Raw genomic sequence first — 19,576 nt, forward strand, 5'->3', positions numbered from 1 at the left:
GATGGCTGTCAATGAGGAAGTAGGTCCTCACCAGACCACATCTGCTGGCACCTTGATCTTGCATTCCCCAGTCTCCAGAACTGTCAGAATAAGTGTCCGGTATTTATAAGTCATGAAGTTTATGGCATATTTGTTATAGCGGCTGGAACAGACTGAGACAACCTGTATCATGACGAGGCATCGTGTGATTCACGTGCACATTAACGTTTAAGAAGCCCTGCTTTATAATGAGATTTTTAAGAAATAAGGCCCTTTTAAATAGTTTTTGCTCTTTCCAGCTTTGAGATACTTATTTTTTCTGCAACAGTTGCCATAGGCCACACTTAGTCTTAGTACTCAGTGTGATTCCCTGATTCTAGTCACTGGACCTAGAATGACTAAGTCCTTTCTGCCAGCTCCAGGCAGCTGTCAGCTTCTCTTGCCTCTGAGCAAGGCTTTGGGATTAAGGTTTCTGTAGGAAGTCAGTAGCACACTCCATTTGAAACCTGGCTCCCTGGTGGCTCAGATGGTAAAGGATCGACCTGCAATGCAGGAGACCTGGGTTCAATCCCTGGGTCAGGAAGATCCCCTGGAGGAGGGCATGGCTACCCACTCCAGTATTCTTGTCTGGAGAATCCCGTGGACAGAGGAGCCTGGTGAGCTACAGTCCACAGGGTCGCAAAGAGTCAGACACGACTGAGGGACAACGCTTCCTGCTTCCTTCCTTCTTCTGCTATCTGTGCTATTGCTTTATATGTATTGTCACACCAACCCTCACAAGACCCATATAAGGAGGCATCACTATGCCCACTTTCAGAGAAGTGCCCAAGGTCACATGGTTAGAAAACACACAAGTGGGCATTGAAATCAGCATAATTATAAACCCTCCCTTCTATGTGTTCTCCTGTCACCCACTGCAGTCTGCAGGTCTCTTATCTAATTCAACTAGACCAGCTGCAAACATCCTTCCACCTCTAAAATCTCTGGATTCCTTGATTTAGTGAACTCTTAGGAGCTTCATTGCTAATTAAGAATTCTATAATAATTAGTAATAATAAACTCATCAAAGCGCCTCTATTCTGTTTGAATATCTAGCTCACAGTTCTCTATTTGTTACAGTTTTTATTTTTTTAAGTAGCTGTTTGTTTCGGAGAAGGCAATGGCACCCCACTCCAGTACTCTTGCCTGGAAAATCCCATGGATGGAGGAGCCTGGTAGACTGTAGTCCATGGGGTCGATAAGATTTGGGCACAACTAAGCGACTTCACTTTCACTTTTCACTTTCATGCATTGGAGAAGGAAATGGCAACCCACTCCAGTGTTCTTGCCTGGAGAATCCCAGGGACGGGGGAGCCTGGTTGGCTGCCGTCTCTGGGGTTGCACAGAGTCGGACACGACTGAAGTGACTTAGCAGCAGCAGCAGCTGTTTGTTTATCTGCTTCTTCTCCTTGGAACTATCTTCTGGGGAGGAAAGGATAGAGGTGCTGTGTCTTATTTATGTTTATATCCCCAGAAGCTAGTAGAGGTTTTCTGTATAAATTTAGTACTCAAATATTTATTGAAGTACATGACGTGGGTAGACATAAAACTAGACTAGGAAACCCTCCAATTGTAGCAGTCAAGTGTTCAAGTCAGTATCTAATATAATCCACCATTATGATTATATCCATATATTTATATTCATAAAATAAAACCAACATTCTATTTGCACAGTGGAAGGTTTATTTCGCACATCAGTTCTTTCAAATGGGCAGGGATCTTCTGCTCTGTATTTCCTCTGCTCAGTGGAAAAGTAAATTTGAAGAAAAGAGGCATACACGATAGGAGAACTTAATGGCAGTATAACAACCATTGATCTAGTCACAAATGGTAGTTTTGAGAAACAGATATATACGTTTTGCATAGGATCAATTAAGAACAAGGGTTCTCAGTTGGTGCCCATTTGTCCCCCTGGGGGACATTAGACAATGTCAGGAGACATTCGTGTCTGTTGACTAGAGGAGAGGTTGTACTGGCATCGCATGGAGGAGGCCAGACATGTTGCAAAACATCCTACAATGCACAGAACAGCCTCCAACAAAGACTTCAGTTCAGTTCAGTTCAGTTCAGTCACTCAGTCATGTCTGACTCTTTGCAACCCCATGAATCGCAGCACGCCAGGCCTCCCTGTCCATCACCCACTCCCGGAATTCACTCAGACTCACGTCCATCAAGTCAGTGATGCCATCCAATCATCTCATCCTCTGTCGTCCCCTTCTCCTTCTGCCCCCAATCCCTCCCAACATTAGAGTCTTTTCCAATGAGTCAACTCTTCGCATGAGGTGGCCAAAGTACTATCCATCCCCAAAATGTCAGTCATGCTGGGACTGAGAAACTCTGGTCTAGACAGACCCTACAATAGAGCTAGGCTTTTAGTACATTTTGTTTGGTTGACTGCTTGGCTCAGCACAGACATCCTCGGCATCTCCATGATTGAATAAAGAGCATCACTGTCTAATGGTGATCCATCGCATCACATGTCCCAGAACTGCCCCCTGAACCAGCAACAATGTAACCACCTCCAGGGCTTCCCTTTCTTCCTGGAGCCTACCAGGGCGCCTACCATCCAAACAGGTCACTCTATGTACCATGTATCTGTTTAAATACATGCACCTCACCCATAACTAGACTACATATTCCTTGTTAGCAGAGAACATATGTTTTTTTCATTGTAACCCATTGGCCACTGTTCCCCATAATTCTGCCTTAAAATGCTTTGTCACTCAGAGCATGACAATGATGTGCTTGGAATTCAGTGGTTAAACATTTGTTCATCTGTAAATACTCTCTATGGTAAATTGCAATTAGACAGAATGTGAGGTGACTAGAATCATCCATTCTTCCAACATTCTGGATAAATTAGGATTCATATTACCTGGCATTCAGATTTGTGTTCCTGGGATCAGGGTTTAGGTAAGTTTAAATGTTTAAGGTTTGAGAGAGAATTCCTTAAGCTCTGTTTTATTCCTTAATTCTCTGATTTGTGAGAATATTGTATTTTTTAGGTTTTTTAAAAAAAAATTATTTATTTATTTGGCTCCACCAGGTTTTAGTTGTGGCTTGAAGGATCTTCGATCTTCTTTGCAGCATGTGGGATCTTTTAGCTGCAACATGCAAATTCTTAGTTGTGGCACGTGGGTTCTAGTTCCCTGACCAGGAATTGGACCCAGGCTCCCTATGCTGGGAGAGGGGAGTCTTAGCCACTGGACCACCAGGGAAGTCCCAGGATGTTGTCTTTACCTGGCAGATAAAATGGAGACTTCACTGCTGCTGCTGCTGCTGCTGCTGCTGCTAAGTCGCTTCAGTCGTGTCCAACTCTGTGTGACTCCATAGACTGCAGCCGACCAGGCTCCCCCGTCCCTGGGATTCTCCAGGCAAGAACACTGGAGTGGGTTGCCATTTCCTTCTCCAATGCATGAAAGTGAAAAGTGAAAGTGAAGTCACTCAGTCGTGTCCGACTCCCAGCGACCCCATGGACTGCAGCCTACCAGGCTCCTCTATCCGTGGGATTTTCCAGGCAAGAGTACTGGAGTGGGATACCGTTGCCTTAGAAAAACAAACACAAAGCTGATCTGACTAGGTAGATAGATATTTCTCTTTGGTAAGACAGGATGGAAGGTTGATGTTTAAAGATATTTGCAGGAGGATCGGCCCTACACTTCGTTGTAGGTAGATGTGTTTGGCATCCCTCTGCTTACTCCCCTGGACATCCTCCGACCCCATGGTATGCTCCTGCTGCAGCCCAGCACTCTTGGATGTCACTGGTGCCCACGGCCAGGCAGACCATCTGAGGAGCACTTACTGCTTCAATATTGAGACCTGCAATAGCTTGTCTGTACCAGGAGCACTTGCTTTTTAAAACAGGAACCTCAAAGAATGAATCACTAATGGCAGAATTTCAAATGTTAGGCTGTAAGGGCAGAATTCTTTTTGAGAAATCGCTTCTCAATGTCCCTCAGATCACACTGTCTTTAAGTGTAAGCAGATAAGGCAAGCACCGGAGAAAGCAATGGCACCCCACTCCAGTACTTTTGCCTGGGAAATCCCATGGACAGAGGAGCCTGGTAGGCTACAGTCCATGGGGTCTTGAAGAGTCAGACACGACTGTGCGACTTCACTTTCACTTTTCACTTTCATGAACTGGAGAAGGAAATGGCAACCCACTCCAGTATTCTTGCCTGGAGAATCCCAGGGATGGGAGCCTGGTGGGCTGCTGTCTATGGGGTCACACAGAGTCGGACATGACTGACGTGACTTAGCAACAGCAGATAAGGCAAGCACCAGAAAGACTTCAGGTCAGGATCCTGGAACAGGATAACAAGATTTTTAAAAATTCATACTTAGGGATTTACCTGGTGGTACAGTGGCTAAGACTCCATCCTCCCAATGCAGGGGTCCCGGATGAAGGAATGAGATCCCACAGGCCAGAGCTAAAGAGTTCAAATGCTGCAATTAAAGAACCCGCATGCCACAGTGAAGACTGAAGATCCCAAGTGCTGAAACTAAGACATAGCATAGCCAAATAAAGAAATAAATATTTTTAAATTCATATTTAAATTTTTGTTTTTATTTTTTCTGTGGTTATCAACTGGTATCAAGTACCTTTAGCTTTTGTTTTCTATTTTGTTTTATTGAAGTATAGTTGATTTACAATGTTTCAGGTATACAGCAAAGGGGTTCAGTTATACAGAGGCTTTTTCAGGTTCTTTTTCATTATAGGTTATTACAAAATATTGAATATAGTTCCCTGTGCTATATAGTAGGTCCTTGTTTTTTTATCTCTTTTATATGTAGTAGTGTGTATCTGTTAATCCCAAACTCCTAACTTATCCCCCCAAGTCACACTTTTAACTTGTCATAGGGGAAAGAAGAGAGATTCCAAGGCTGTTTGATCTTTGCAAACTTGTGTCACCCTAAGAAACTTATTAATAGATCAATGACAATGCAATAATTATATTTTATTGCAATCAAAAACTAGGGCTTTAGGGCCAGGAGTTTTAGTTCTTAAGCCATGTTGAGAGTACAGTTTAGAAAATCATGGGACTTCAGATGGTGGCAATGTTTACTAAGTGCTTACTATGTGTCTAGCATGTTACTTTTTAAAAAAAATCATAATCCCCATATTATGAATGAGGAAGTTCTAGTTCACAGCAAGTGTATACTAGAGCCAGGCCTTGAACCCACACATCCAGCCCAGGTGTCTTAGCCTCTCCCTGTGTTACTTCTCCAGTTATAACCAGGCCACCTCTGCTGTCCTCAGGGAACTTTCCCACTGAAGTAGAGGGCCTGCACATGATGAGAGAGAAGACAGTTCTAATTAATGCTAATACAGCTCCTTCTTTCTTTGCAGGTTTGGGAGGTGCTCTCGGTTACCTTTTGGGTGCCATTGACTGGGCCCACTTGGAACTGGGAAGACTGCTGGGCACGGAATTCCAGGTCATGTTCTTCTTCTCCTCGCTGGTGCTCACTTTGTGTTTTATTATCCATCTGTGCAGTATCCCTGAAGCCCCACTTAGAGATGTTGCAAAGGACATTCCCCCACAGCAAGCCCCCCAGGACCTTGCCTTGTCATCAGACAAAATGTACGAGTATGGGTCTATTGAGAAAGTAAAAAATGGTTATGTAAACCAAGAGTTGGTGCTGCAGGGAGGAAAAACCAAAAACCCTGCTGAACAGGTAAAGATGCAAGTTCCTTTTTATTTACTCAGGAAAAATACTCTTGTTCTTTCCTTGTGTTCATTCTTTTAACATTGATCCTTGTCTTTGTTTTGCTTGATTATTTGATGTAAAGAGTTTTGTTATCCTCAAATTGAAATTTTGTGAATCTACCAATTGAATCTGCAAATGCCCATTAGCTATTATCCCTTGGAATTAAAACTTTGCACCTAATAGAAAAATGTGTGCATTTCCCTCTTGTCCTTCTGCCTCTCACTCTTTGCAAACCATCAAATCAGGGAAGATGAAGCTGACTGTAAAATGTTAGGCCATAAGATAAGCCTGGAATTATCCATCCTCAGACTAAATTAGGATTATAAATTTGTTATTCCAAATAACAGCATCCCCAGTTGGCAACTGGAGGAACTAAAAGGCTATTGGGATGGAGCCTTCATTTTATTTTGATCATAGAGTGAATAGAGAAAATAGGAGAATCTAGGCCTCCATAGACCTGCTGAGACCTTGGGGCTCCAGACTGCCTGTGGGAAAACATTTATACTCCCTGCTGGTATCGGGTAGGATGGAGCCCCCTTGCTCTGTGGTTCTGCAAGGCAGCAGCATGGGATTCATGGAATAGCTACACAATGGAAGCCATTTGATCATTACATGTGTGTGTTTTTGAAGCTTTATTTAAGACATATCAGATAGAACACACACATATATACAAAATGAATGTTTTTTTCCCATTCCCTGAGAGACGAGAGGATTGAAAATTTGCCATAAAGGATATTTACAGATGAACAACTGTTTAACCATGAAATTCCAAAAAGACAGCATCCTTATCATGCCCTGAGTGACAAAACATTTTAAGGTGGAATTAAAGGAAACAGTGGCCAATGGGTTGAGATGAAAAAACATATATTCTCTGCCCACAAAGAATATGTAATTATGGGTGATGTGCATATATTTAAACAGATCAATGGCACATACAGTGACCCATTTGGATGGTAGATGCCCTGGTAGGCTTCAGGGAGAAGGGGAAGCCCTGGAGGTGGTAACACTGTTGCAGGTTCAGAGGGCAGTTCTAGGATATGTGGTGTGACTAGATCACCTCACCATTAGACAACCATGCTCTTTATTCGATCATGGAGATGCCAAGGATGTCAGAGGTCATTTGCAGAACCAAGTGTTTAACTGTGAAGAATTTTCCACAATGGAGATTGTGGGAAAAGCTATGCAGACACAGAGAAAAAAACAGAAAAGATATACACCCAAAATGCTCATTGAAATTATTGTCTTTGTGTGGTGGGCTAACAGGTGGTCTTTATTTTCTTTTCTAAACCCTTCAGTGTATTCAGCATTTCTGTAATAGACACGTATTACTTTGAAAATAAAGAAAAAATAATGTCAGGGTTAAAGGAATAAAACCAGACAGAGTTTACTTAAGATAAGTAGATACGATGGATTATGACTGCCTCTTTGCCCTCTTTGCGTTGACTGGCTCTCAAAGAGTCACCCAACAGAGGCTGTCTCAGTCTGCCCCGAGGCTGTTGTGATGACTGAATGAAATCAAGTGTGTGGAAGTCTTTTGAAAGGCATAAAACCCTCTACACCATTAGGAGAAGAAATGCATCAAATACAATTAACTTGTGTCAGCATATGCCACATGCACAACACTGTAGGCTCTGAATGCTTCTATTACATAGGGGAAAAAAAAAGAATAATATATCTTAGGCTCAAAGTCAAGCACCTGACTGCTATTCCAATAGTGCATCTCGGGAGCTTCCAGCTGAATAGTGGGCATCTCCACAGTGTCAGGTCCTAACATTCTTGTTTGTCAAAGTCATTACTTTCCAAAATGAGGGTGGCTGTGCAATTTGAGAACTGGGATTTTTTTTTTTTTTTTAATGTCAAGAGGCCTGAATTATTTCATTGTTCAAACTGCATACCATAAAAATCCATCTCTATTTCCTCCCCACCATCAGTTGCTCAACATTTAGTCTCCTTCCGAGGGTACTTTTGTGCAGTTCTGTCTCCCCCTCATGGCTCTGTTCATTTTTCATTTATAGATCCATCATGACCCAATCTCCAGTTGACAAATGCAAGCAGTAAAACAACTCCCAACAGCTCAAAATCATCGCAAGGGCTTTACTAAGGGAACTGATGAGTCAGTGAATAAGATGCTAGCTGAATTTTCATTCTGAGTTAAAATATCCAGAAAGACTGAGTATTTATATTCACAGCTTTTACAGAAAGGCATAATTTTGAAGCTTTTATTTATTTTGGGGAGAAAGGAAAAAATTAGGTTAACAATGAAAACAGGCTGAAATTATATATAAGGCCAAAGCATAAATTAATATTTGAAATGAGGCTGGTCAAATTCACTTTTTAAATTTTTGAATTTTTGGAAAGAAGGGAAAGAAATTAAAGATGAATCACGTGGTCTGAGATATGAAAATCAGGCTGTTATTCCTCAGTCTATATCATTAATTGTTTCTTCCTGTAGTCAAGGGAAAAAGTAATAGTTCTACGTTGGATTTCTGCTATGGTCACCATTTATTTAGACAAATACCATGTGCTACATGCAGAAAATATTTTTTTCTTTACTCCATAGTAATGTCTATGTATTTTTTTAAAAATACTGAGTAAGTAGAAAAAGTCAGTGGAGTCATGGTCATTAGGTTAAATACTATAAAATCCACGAAATAAAAACTCAACTTGTACAACAACCCTACAATGAGTGAATATAATTTCCTGCATCAAAGAAGTAAAAAGCATTATCACAGAAGATTAAGAGTTATAAAACAATTTTCTCTTATAGTTAAAATGGAAAAATCTTGGGAGACTATCTTGTAAATAAACTAGCTAAGATCCAATTTTATTATGTCAAGATTCAGGACAAATAGAAATCAGACAGAAAGAAAGACCCATCACCCTACCATGGTTAATGTTTTCTGTCTCAGTGTCTTCAGGGCAGCTGATTTCTTAATATTCCCAAGATATTTTTCTTCTCTCATATGACAAGCTATTAAAGGCTGTTAAATTACAGCCTCTGGTTTTAAGATAATTCAAGTCTAGGTTAAAGAATTAGGGGGCATATGTATTCATCTTACATGTGTCTAGTTTTGTGCGTATGTGTATGATCTACAATGTTCTCACTTCTGACTAGACTTAGGGCTCATTTACACATGTTGACTGATGGCAGGATCCAGAGAAATATACCAAGAGGAGGTACCTGACCCAGAGCAGGGAGCTGATTGGCTCGATGTAGTAATTTTCTACTGCAGCATAACAAACTACCACGGATTTAGCAGCTTAAAGCCACATGCATTTATTATCTCAGAGTTCTGTAGGTCAGAAGTCTGGGTGGGCTCAGTCAAGTGCTCTGCTCAGGGTCTCACAAGGCTGAAATCAAGGTGTTGGTGTAGCTGCCTTCTCATCCAGAGGTTTGAATGGGGAAGAATCAGCTTCGAGCTCATGCAGGTAGAAGCCAGCTTCTTGTGGTTGTCGAGGTCCTTGTTTTCTTGCTAATTGATGGCCAGGGATCAGTCACTTCCTGGAGGTCACACTGAAGTTCTCCCCTGTAGCCCACTTCACCTTCAAACCCCAGCAATTCTTGTGCTTTGAGACTTTCTGGCTTCCCCTTCTGCTCCCAGCCAGAGAGAAACCTATGCTTTTTAAACGGTTGATGTGATTTCATTAGGGTCACCCAGATAATCTCCCTGTTCATTAACTTGAAGCCAACTGGTTAGTAACCTTAGTTACTTCTGCAAAATCCTTTTGTCATAGAATAGAACAGAATCATGAAGACAGAGAGTATAGAGGCCATCTTGGAATTTGGATGACCAGATTTTAAGAATCAAGAGATCTAAGAATTATAACCATCCAGGGCCTCACTTAAATCCATGAGCTTTATCCTTATACAGTGGTTCTGTCATTCAAAGACAGGAAGTTTGATGGGTGGCTCTTACGTCTTGGCTTAAAGCAAGTCTATTTCTAGTCCCTTCGCTCTTATGTCCTTAAAGCCCTCATATTGGCCTGAAGCTGTGAAGTATCTGCACATACATAACAAAACACCTCCTATGAGAACACTCCATGGAAATGATGGTGCCATGCCCAAATGGTGTGACCTTGTGTGATGGACTACTAACAGATCCCACAGTGGGCTATGTGTCTACACTGAATGTCACACCTGTTTGGTGTTTTATTCCAGACTCAGAGGACAATGACCTTGAGGTCACTGCTGAGGGCATTGAGGAGCATGCCCCCTCATTACCGCTGCCTTTGCATCAGCCACCTCATTGGATGGACTGCCTTCCTGTCCAACATGCTCTTCTTCACAGACTTCATGGGCCAGGTAACAGACTTGTCTGCACACGCTCTTTGTCTCACACACCGATCGCTCCATCAGCACCTGTGGAGCTTCTGAGCACGTCTAGGATGGGCACAGTAAGAGCAGAAGAGAGAGTACCTTCAGGGAGCTGGCTTATAAACAAGTTCCAGAGGGAAGTTTCTACACCCTGAACAGTTAGAAGACACTATGGGACCAGTACTCGATCAAATACAACAAATAAGGAAAATTTGAGGTGAGCGGTAGTGGTCACAGCAGGCTTAATAAAGGAGGGGCAGTGTGATTTGCTTCTTGAAGGGTGAGTAGGAATTGGAGAGGGAGGGGACGGGAAGGAAACATTCCAGTTGGAGATAGGACTGGCGTGTGTGGAGATGAGTCTGAAGCCTGTTGGCTGTACCAGAATAGGGTGACAGGGTTGCCTAAGCCAGGGGGAGCCAGATGTTAGACAGGAGGAGGGATGTTCAACATGTGAAGGATGTTTAGATTGCAGGCAGTAGGCATTAAGTCGTCCTGAGGGTCCTTGAGTGGAGGTGTGAAAGGATGAAAGGGGGACACAGACACCCTGAGGTCTGTGCCCCCAGCAAGGGGAAGAGACACAGAGCACATGAGAAGGGGTCCTTACCAACCTGCACTGGGAACTCAGCGGCCCCAAATCTCTCTTGCAGATCGTGTACCACGGGGATCCCTACGGTGCCCACAACTCCACAGAGTTCCTCATCTACCAAAGAGGGGTCGAGGTTGGATGCTGGGGCTTGTGCATCAACTCTATGTTCTCCTCACTTTATTCTTGTAAGTAAGCCTCCTCCTCTTGAGGGTGTCTTCTAAGGGCTCTGGTCTAGCAGAATCTTGGACTTTATTTTTGGTAAATATATGGAGATCAGGAAAACCCTTTTACCTTAGAAGAGACTTCATCAAGTAGCCTTTTCCCAGTGAATCCTGGGTACAATTCTCCACAGCAATTACTTTGTACTTGGAATCAGGGGGCTCCTGATCAAGATATTTTGGGAAATAAGAGGAAACCTTGGAAACAACATGGTAAAGTATTGGATGCGTGAAGGATCGTCACAGCCAAGATGACTGATTAACAGCAGGTCTGGGTTCTGCTGCAGTGAGATCACCATGAGGTTTCATAAGTACACTTATTAATCTAGACAGAAAATGGGAGGGATGGTTAATATGATAGGTGACAAAAGTAACATAACCTTAGCTCCGATCAGTAGGGTGGTATGTTATAGGAGCCCTCTTCTAGATTGAGAAGGACAGCTTTTCTTCTCAGGCATCAGCTTTCCATGGGGTCTATTAACTTCACCCACCCACCCCCAACCTTGGCTAAATTTATCTATGGGGACACTGTATTCAAAGGGATTTCTGGGATTGGATTTAACTATGTCCAAATGGATGTCCTCTAACTTTAGGGCATCACACAGGCTCATTTTGTGCTTGCTAATTTGTATGGAAATCTCCAAGTGCTGTACACATTGAGTTAAATGAAAACTCAGGCCTTTAAAATGTATGCAGGTCCCTCATTTGGAATGGAAATTTGGAAGCTTCTTCAGTATTGTGGGAAAAATAGCTGATCCGCAGGGCAGAGGTCCAGGCTTTGGACAGGCCCAGGGGACAGCAGGGTTATGGCCCAAGTGGAAGCGGGGGAGGCAATGGAGGACAATCCGTGGTACCATTCCCAGGGGCATCATTCTGTCACTGAAGTGTGCTTCTTGTTGGGGAGGAAAGTGAATGTAAACAATGTCCCATAGCCTGGCATTTAGCCCTTTGCCCAGCTAAAACACAGCTGAAAACCTGTTTTGAGGTCAAGAAAATCTCTTTAAAGTATAGCCCAAGTGGGGAAAGGGGACCTAATATAAGCATATCCATGAACCCCATAATCATCAGATCAGATCAGATCAGTCGCTCAGTCGTGTCTGACTCTTTGTGACCCCATGAATCGCAGCACGCCAGGCCTCCCTGTCCAACACCAACTCCCAGAGTTCACTGAGACTCATGTCCATCGAGTCAGTGATGCCATCCAGCCATCTCATCCTCTGTCGTCCCCTTCTCCTCCTGCCCCCAATCCCTCCCAGCATCAGTCTTTTCCAATGAGTCAACTCTTCGCATGAGGTGGCCAAAGTACTGGAGTTTCAGCTTCAGCATCATTCCTTCCAAAGAAATCCCAGGGCTGATCTCCTTCAGAATGGACTGGTGGGATCTCCTTGCAGTCCAAGGGACTCTCAAGAGTCTTCTCCAACACCACAGTTCAAAAGCATCAATTCTTCGGCACTCAGCCTTCTTCACAGTCCAACTCTCACATCCATACATGACCACAGGAAAAACCATATCCTTGACTAGACGGACCTTTGTTGGCAAAGTAATGTCTCTGCTTTTGAATATGCTGTCTAGGTTGGTCATAACTTTCCTTCCAAGGAGTAAGCATCTTTTAATTTCATGGCTGCAGGCACCATCTGCAGTGATTTTGGAGCCCAGAAAAATAAAGTCTGACACTGTTTCCACTGTTTCCCCATCTATTTCCCATGAAGTGATGGGGCCGGATGCCATGATCTTCATTTTCTGAATGTTGAGCTTTAAGCCAACTTTTTCACTCTCCACTTTTACTTTCATCAAGAGGCTTTTTAGTTCCTCTTCACTTTCTGCCATAAGGGTGGTGTCATCTGCATATCTAAGGTTATTGATATTTCTCCTGGCAATCTTGATTCCAGCTTGTGTTTCATAATCATAAAACCATAGAATTCATTATTTTATTTATTTATTTATTTTTAAATTTTATTTTATTTTATTTATTTATTTATTTTTTGGGTTTCAAATATGTACTTTTTTATTTTTATTCCCCCAAAAAGCTGGAAAAAATAATTTTAAAAAGAAGTCCCATAAGATGTTCATGCTGCTCTTAGACCATATACTCACTCCTACTCCCAAGATCTAGATTCTGTACTTGGGAAGTGGTTTGGGACTCCTAATGGCAGCATTTCCTATTGATTGGCATTCTGTTTGATTCAGTTTCTTTTGTGTGTGTGTGTGTGTTCTTTTTTTTTTTTTTAATTAATTTTATTTTATTTTTAAACTTTACATAATTGTATTAGTTTTGCCAAATATCAAAATGAATCCACCACAGGTATACATGTGTTCCCCATCCTGAACCCCCATCCCTCCTCCCTCCCCACACCATCCCTCTGGGTCGTCCCAGTGCACCAGCCCCAAGCATCCAGTATCGTGCATTGAACCTGGACTGGCATCTCGTTTCATACATGATATTTTACATATTTCAATGCCATTCTCCCAAATCTTCCCACCCTCTCCCTCTCCCACAGAGTCCATAAGACTGTTCTATACGTCAGTGTCTCTTTTGCTGTCTCGTATACAGGGTTATCGTTACCATCTTTCTAAATTCCATATATATGCGTTAGTATACTGTATTGGTGTTTTTCCTTCTGGCTTACTTCACTCTGTATAATAGGCTCCAGTTTCATCCACCTCATTAGAACTGATTCAAATGTATTCTTTTTAATGGCTGAGTAATACTCCATTGTGTATATGTACCACAGCTTTCTTATCCATTCATCTGCTGATGGACATCTAGGTTGCTTCCACGTCCTGGCTATTATAAACAGTGCTGCGATGAACATTGGGGTACACGTGTCTCTTTCCCTTCTGGTTTCCTCAGTGTGTATGCCCAGCAGTGGGATTGCTGGATCATAAGGCAGTTCTATTTCCAGTTTTTTAAGGAATCTCCACACTGTTCTCCATAGTGGCTGTACTAGTTTGCATTCCCACCAACAGTGTAAGAGGGTTCCCTTTTCTCCACACCCTCTCCAGCATTTATTATTTGTAGACTTTTGGATTGCATATTTTATTTTTAAACTTTACATAATTGTATTAGTTTTGCCAAATATCAAAATGAATCCATCACAGGTATACATGTGCTCCCCATCCTGAACCCTCCTCCCTCCTCCCTCCCCATATCATCCCTCTGGGTCATCCCAGTGCATTAGCCCCAAGCATCCAGTATCGTGCATTGAACCTGGACTGGCATCTCGTTTCATACATGATATTTTACCTGTTTCAATGCCATTCTCCCAAATCTCCCCACCCTCTCCCTCTCCCACAGAGTCCATAAGACTGTTCCATACATCAGCGTCACTTTTGCTGTCTCGTACACAGGGTTATTGTTATCATCTTTCTAAATTCCATATATATGCGTTAGTATACTGTATTGGTGTTTTTCCTTCTGGCTTACTTCACTCTGTATAATAGGCTCCAGTTTCATCCACCTCATTAGAACTGATTCAAATGTATTCTTTTTAATGGCTGAGTAATACTCCATTGTGTAGAATTCATTATTTTAAAATTTATGGTAACCAAATAGTGGTGGCTTGAAGCTTACGTTTCCTTAGCAAAACCCTTTCTTCCCCTTGTTGTTCAGTTGCTGAGCCATGTCTGACTCTACAACTCATGGACTGCAGCCAGGTTCCTCTGCCCATGGGATTTCCCAGGCAAAGAAAACTGGAGTGGGTTGCCATTTCCTTCTCCAGGGGATCTTCCCAACCCAGTGATTGAACCTGCATCTCCTGCATTGTCAGGCAGGTTCTTTACCACTGAGCGACCAGGGAAGCCCTTTGCCCACCTTGGGCTTCCCAGATGGCATTAATGGTAATGAACTCGTCTGTGAGTGCAGAAGTAAGAGACACAGGTTTGATCCTTGGGTCCAGAGTATACAAATTAAGAAGAAGGAAAAAAAAAAAAAACTTGCAGGAGGCCAATTTTAAATACCTAGAATCAGGGAGCATTAGACTGAAAGGATTTAATAACTTATCCATCTCACTTTGTGCTCTCAAGATGTAGGGCAACTATTTACTACCATCCTCATTCTTTTAAGAGGAAAATATTTTTCTAAAAGTCATTAGCCTTTTAATTTTATGTCAATTTTAACTTGTTCTCCTCAAAGAATCCCTCCCAGGGACTCTTCCATTATCTATGTTGAGCTCCTACATGAATTTCATGGCTTTTGAAAATTCAAGAGCACGTTATTTTTTAGGACCTTTCTACTTAAAATCTCTCTATACAAGAATCCCTCCTATTTTAATAGTTTTTGAAAGTTATATTAATGTATAAACCTGTGATATTCCTAAGACAGTGAGTTAGAACTAAAATATTCTCTATAAAATACCAACCAGTGCCGGGGACCAGCCCCGGCTGATCCAGGGTATTCGAAGGAGAGACGGCGTAGGCGAAGATCAGGAAACAATTGTTTAACTAAATGTTAATTAAGGATATAAAGAGTAATAGAATGAGGATAGCTCAGTGAAGAAATTCAGTGGAGAAAAGAGGCTGAAATAAGGATAGCTCAGTGAGGAAATTCAGTGTAGAAAAGAGGCTGAATAATTCAGCCAGAAGGTAAGAGAAAGAACGACATGGTGAGACCAAGTTTCAGTGAACAAGGCCCGCACTTTATTTTCCAAAGTAGTTTTTATACCTTAAGTTATGCATAGAGGATAATGGGGGAAGGGGTAGAGTCAGGCAGCAAGCCAGGCTTTCTTCCTGCAAACTTATCATATGCAAAAGCTTAGGTGATTTGCATCATCTTCTGGCCCGGAGGCCTGTTAACATTTTAAGACCTTTTCTTCAGAAAACTTATTTTTCTCTAAAGGTGATTGGTCAGGAGCCACCCTCCAAAAGCATTAGATAAAGTTGCATTCCTACAGAGCAAAGGTGTGGTGGGCTATAACAAGAAAAAGAATTAACTCAAGGGTCCCAGGTTACAAACATTAAAGCTACTACTCACACCAATTATATTAATCAATACACTGCCAGGGACACAGCAGGTAAGGGATATGGAAACTTAGCAGCAAACATTGGCCCAACAAGTGAAAATCCCTTCACCAATACAATTTCTAATCAATCTTTTAACTATTCAAAAGAATCTGTGTTTACACAGTTTAGAACATCTCCTGCCTCTCACAGTTGGGAGGCTCTGAACAATCACATGTGGCCGGAAAAACCTATTCAGGCAGGCTAGAGGATTTCCAAAGGAGTTTGTAGGTTAAACACTGTCACACCCAGGAATTATTAACTGGAGCTGTAAGCTAAGTTTTTTCAGAGAGGTAGTGGGGGACAGCCCCCCGTAAAGTCAGAGGTGTAGGTGAAAGCACAAAGCAGAAAGTAGGCAGACTCTGGTTTTGGGGGTAGATTGCTCGAGAATTTCCAGGGAGACTCCTGAGGCTTGATCCCGCCTTTGCGTATGCCAAGCCTCCTTCCTCATGACCTTTGCCAGAGGCGGAGCTCGCTCCCCGCAAACCAGCCCTGCCTAAAGATCTTCAGGGGCTCCCATAAGATAGAGTGGAGGTCCTGACCTTGGTGCTCCAGGACTCACCATCTGGCCTGGCTCATCCTTGGACCTCAGTCACTCCCAAGCAGAAACTCTCCCAATGACCCACTTCCCAGCCGGTCTCATGACTGTGTATTTATATTTGGTTTCTTCCGCCTGAGCTGCTGTTTCTCCCTCCCTACCCAGCCAGACCCAACTCCAAAATGCCCCTGTTTGTGCCATCTCTCAAGTCTTTCCCTCTGCACTCCAACCCACTCTGGGCAGAATCGATCATTTGCCGCAATTCCAGAGTACACTAGATAACCCTGTATTTTGGACTCATCACATAACACCAGGTTGACGACCCAGAATGTCTATCCAGAGGGACTTTGGTAGGGCAATCTGGCTGCTGAGGTAAGAGATGGGGGATGGTGATAAAGGACTGTTTTCAAGCTCCTTTTACACAGCAGGTACACTTAGATTGATGAGTATAGTCACACTGAGTACTGAAATATAGCCAATTGTTCATAGCATAGACTACTATTCAAAGCTGGGGCCTTAATCAGTCATTTCTCTCCAACCCTAAGGAGAGGCACAATGTTACTTAGTATCAGACACAGCAGAGGGCAAGTCAACTTGGCTGACAGTTACTGACTTCGCTTCATAAATAAAGCATTCTTTGCCAGATTTTCAGTCTTTGTAGTGAAGTTAGTTGTGTTTCCAAATATCTTTTTTATCACCTTTTGCCTTCTTTCTTGTTGGCCCATCTACTTGGTGAGAGCATTTACCTAAAGAATACTGATGGTATCTTTCAGGTACTGAGACAACTTATATTCCATTTTCTGCATAAATGTAATCATTAAGCAAACTAGATTTACACTGCTTTTATTCTCAGCCTTGACAACACCCCTCCAAGCATGGCATGAATTTAATAGAGGAAGCAATGTTGTTCCTTTAACATTTCAGAATTCCAAATTGATACCAATGTAATACATAATAGATACAAATTTAATTCGCCTGCAATGCAGGAGACCCTAGTTCAACTCCTGGGTTGGGAAGATTCACTGGAGAAGGGGTGGCCTACCACTCCAGTATTCTTGAGCATCTCTTGTGGGTCAGCTGGTAAAGAATCCACCTGCAATGAGGGAAGCCTGGGTTCGATTCCTGGATTGGGAAGATCCTCTGGAGAAGGGAAAGGCCACCCACTCTAGTATTCTGGCCTGGAGAATTCCATGGACTGTATAGTCCATGGGGTCGCAAAGAGTCAGACATGACTAAACAACTTTCTCTTCACATATTTAATGCATAATTGATATAACAATAATACAAATGGAATACAGATGAGGTTTCTTGTCTATGCAATGTAAATCTAATAATTATTTGAATAGACATGGGAAATTTCACTCTTAAGTAGGCACATTTCTAGCTTCTATCATGTATCTATCTCCTGGGTTCATTTGTTCTAGAAGCATGGGGCAGAGGAAAGATAAAACTATGGATTAAAATAAATGATTAAAAAAGGAAGACAAAACGTTCTTAGGGATTTTCCCTACTGTGGTGAAAAACATAGGAAAATACTTTAAAGCAAAATTTTCAGTTTTAAAGAATGAGCTCTACCATGAGTCTTTTATGAGCAAGCCAAGTTTACCTGCTTCAAGGAGACCCCAGTGAAAAGTCAACCATATTAAGCAAAGTCTGTGTTTTTGAAATTATGATAGCCAATGTTAACTTGATGTCTTCTGTGTGCTTGGCATTTGGCTGGGGGATTTCACAGCTGTTTTACTTCATTTGATCCTAGTAACAACCGCCAGCAAGGATTTTACTAGTTCCATTTTTCTGATCAAGAAGCTGAGGCTTTGGAGAAGTTATAGAGCTCGTCCAGAGTGTGAGGGTGCCAGCGATGGCGAGGTGCCTGGCACGGCAGGGTCCCCTGACCAGACTGGGAAGGGCTGGTATGTCAGGGCCAGTGTCGGCAGGTGACGTACCTTCTTTACCTGCTTCTCAGGTTGTGGAGACAGCATTTGGGTGGGGCAGAAAAACTCAATGACTCAGCTTATTCCATAAACTCTGGTTATGTTCATTTCCTCCAACCTGACTTTGGGTCAAGATAGACCTGGATTGTCATTTTGGTCCTGCTGGGATAGATCCCTGCGAATTAGAAAGAACTGCACTTTTCTCGCATGTCCTGCAGCCCCAGGGTCCCATAACAAAGGCGGTTTTCAATCATCTCTTCTGCATCTTGTTGCTATATACAACTGCCCACTACGCAGTACCTGGTCCTTCCCTGCAGAAAAGAAAATCAACCCAGGAAGGCAATCTCCAGCTCTCCTTTATGCAAAGGATTCAAAACTGATTCCCAAAACCAGCTGTTTTCAGGCATAGATAAGGGGGTTCTTTTGTTCCTGACTCAATATCAAAGGGAAGATTTAAAAAAACAAAAGTGAATCTTCAAAAGCAAAGGTTGTCTGAAATTATGAGACGTTGTGAGGCACTGCCAGCTATAATTTCTCCTTCTCTTCTCCCCACAGACTTTCAGAAAGTGTTGGTTCCCTGCATCGGATTAAAGGGTCTGTACTTTATGGGGTATTTGCTGTTTGGCCTAGGAACGGGATTCATCGGGCTCTTCCCGAATGTCTACTCCACCCTGGCCATGTGCACCTTGTTTGGCGTGATGTCCAGCACCCTGTACACAGTACCCTTTACCCTCATCGCTGTGTATCACCATGAGGAGCAGGTTTGTGGTCCAACCCCAGTGCTGAGTGACGTCTGGAGCCCCCTGGGAAGGCGGGGGAGTTGGGGGGGGGGTACTTGGGAAAGTGTAGAGCAGAGCTGGAAAATATGGGTTCTTGAAACTGCATCACTAAAATGTCCAGCCAGATGCTACGATGGCCTGGCCAAGGCATGACCACGTTCCCAGCCCACCCTCTCCTCCTTACTCTGAAGCCCAGTGCACTTGGGAGCAGTCAGACAGGCACCATTACTCCCACTTGTCAGATTGGAAAAGGGAGGGTTGGTAATGCTGAGAAGCCAGCCCACAATCACACAGAGACAAAGCAGCGGAAACTTTGGGCTTCTGACATGTGCCATGTACCTGCAGTCATTTCTGGGTGCCACAGCGAGGGCCCTGGCCCTCAACCACTACAGAGGTTCGGTGCCATTTCTGGGAGTTACTGGTTGAGCAATATTTTCCTTGGAAATGGGGTTTTAGTAAGTCACGCCCTGTGTGCAGGGAGGAAAGC

General features: G+C 42.8%; 1 protein-coding gene across 2 annotated transcripts in view; it reads left to right on the forward strand.

Moving 5' to 3' along the window:
* The window catches only part of SLC45A2 (solute carrier family 45 member 2), a 38,834-nt gene that overhangs the window by 16,219 nt on the left and 3,039 nt on the right, over positions 1–19,576 (forward strand). Inside the window, exons 3-6 of one of the 2 annotated variants that reach the window (XM_010816827.4) lie at positions 5,369–5,454; positions 9,887–10,030; positions 10,690–10,813; positions 18,866–19,071. In XM_010816827.4, coding sequence (XP_010815129.1) covers positions 5,369–5,454; positions 9,887–10,030; positions 10,690–10,813; positions 18,866–19,071 — 560 coding nt within the window. Of the gene's footprint in view, positions 1–5,368; positions 5,695–9,886; positions 10,031–10,689; positions 10,814–18,865; positions 19,072–19,576 lie in introns of both variants that reach the window. The other variant, XM_002696386.6, reaches the window with a different exon arrangement.

The sequence above is a fragment of the Bos taurus genome, chromosome 20 (genome assembly GCF_002263795.3).
Source record: "Bos taurus isolate L1 Dominette 01449 registration number 42190680 breed Hereford chromosome 20, ARS-UCD2.0, whole genome shotgun sequence".
NCBI classification, from domain to species: Eukaryota; Metazoa; Chordata; class Mammalia; order Artiodactyla; family Bovidae; genus Bos; species Bos taurus.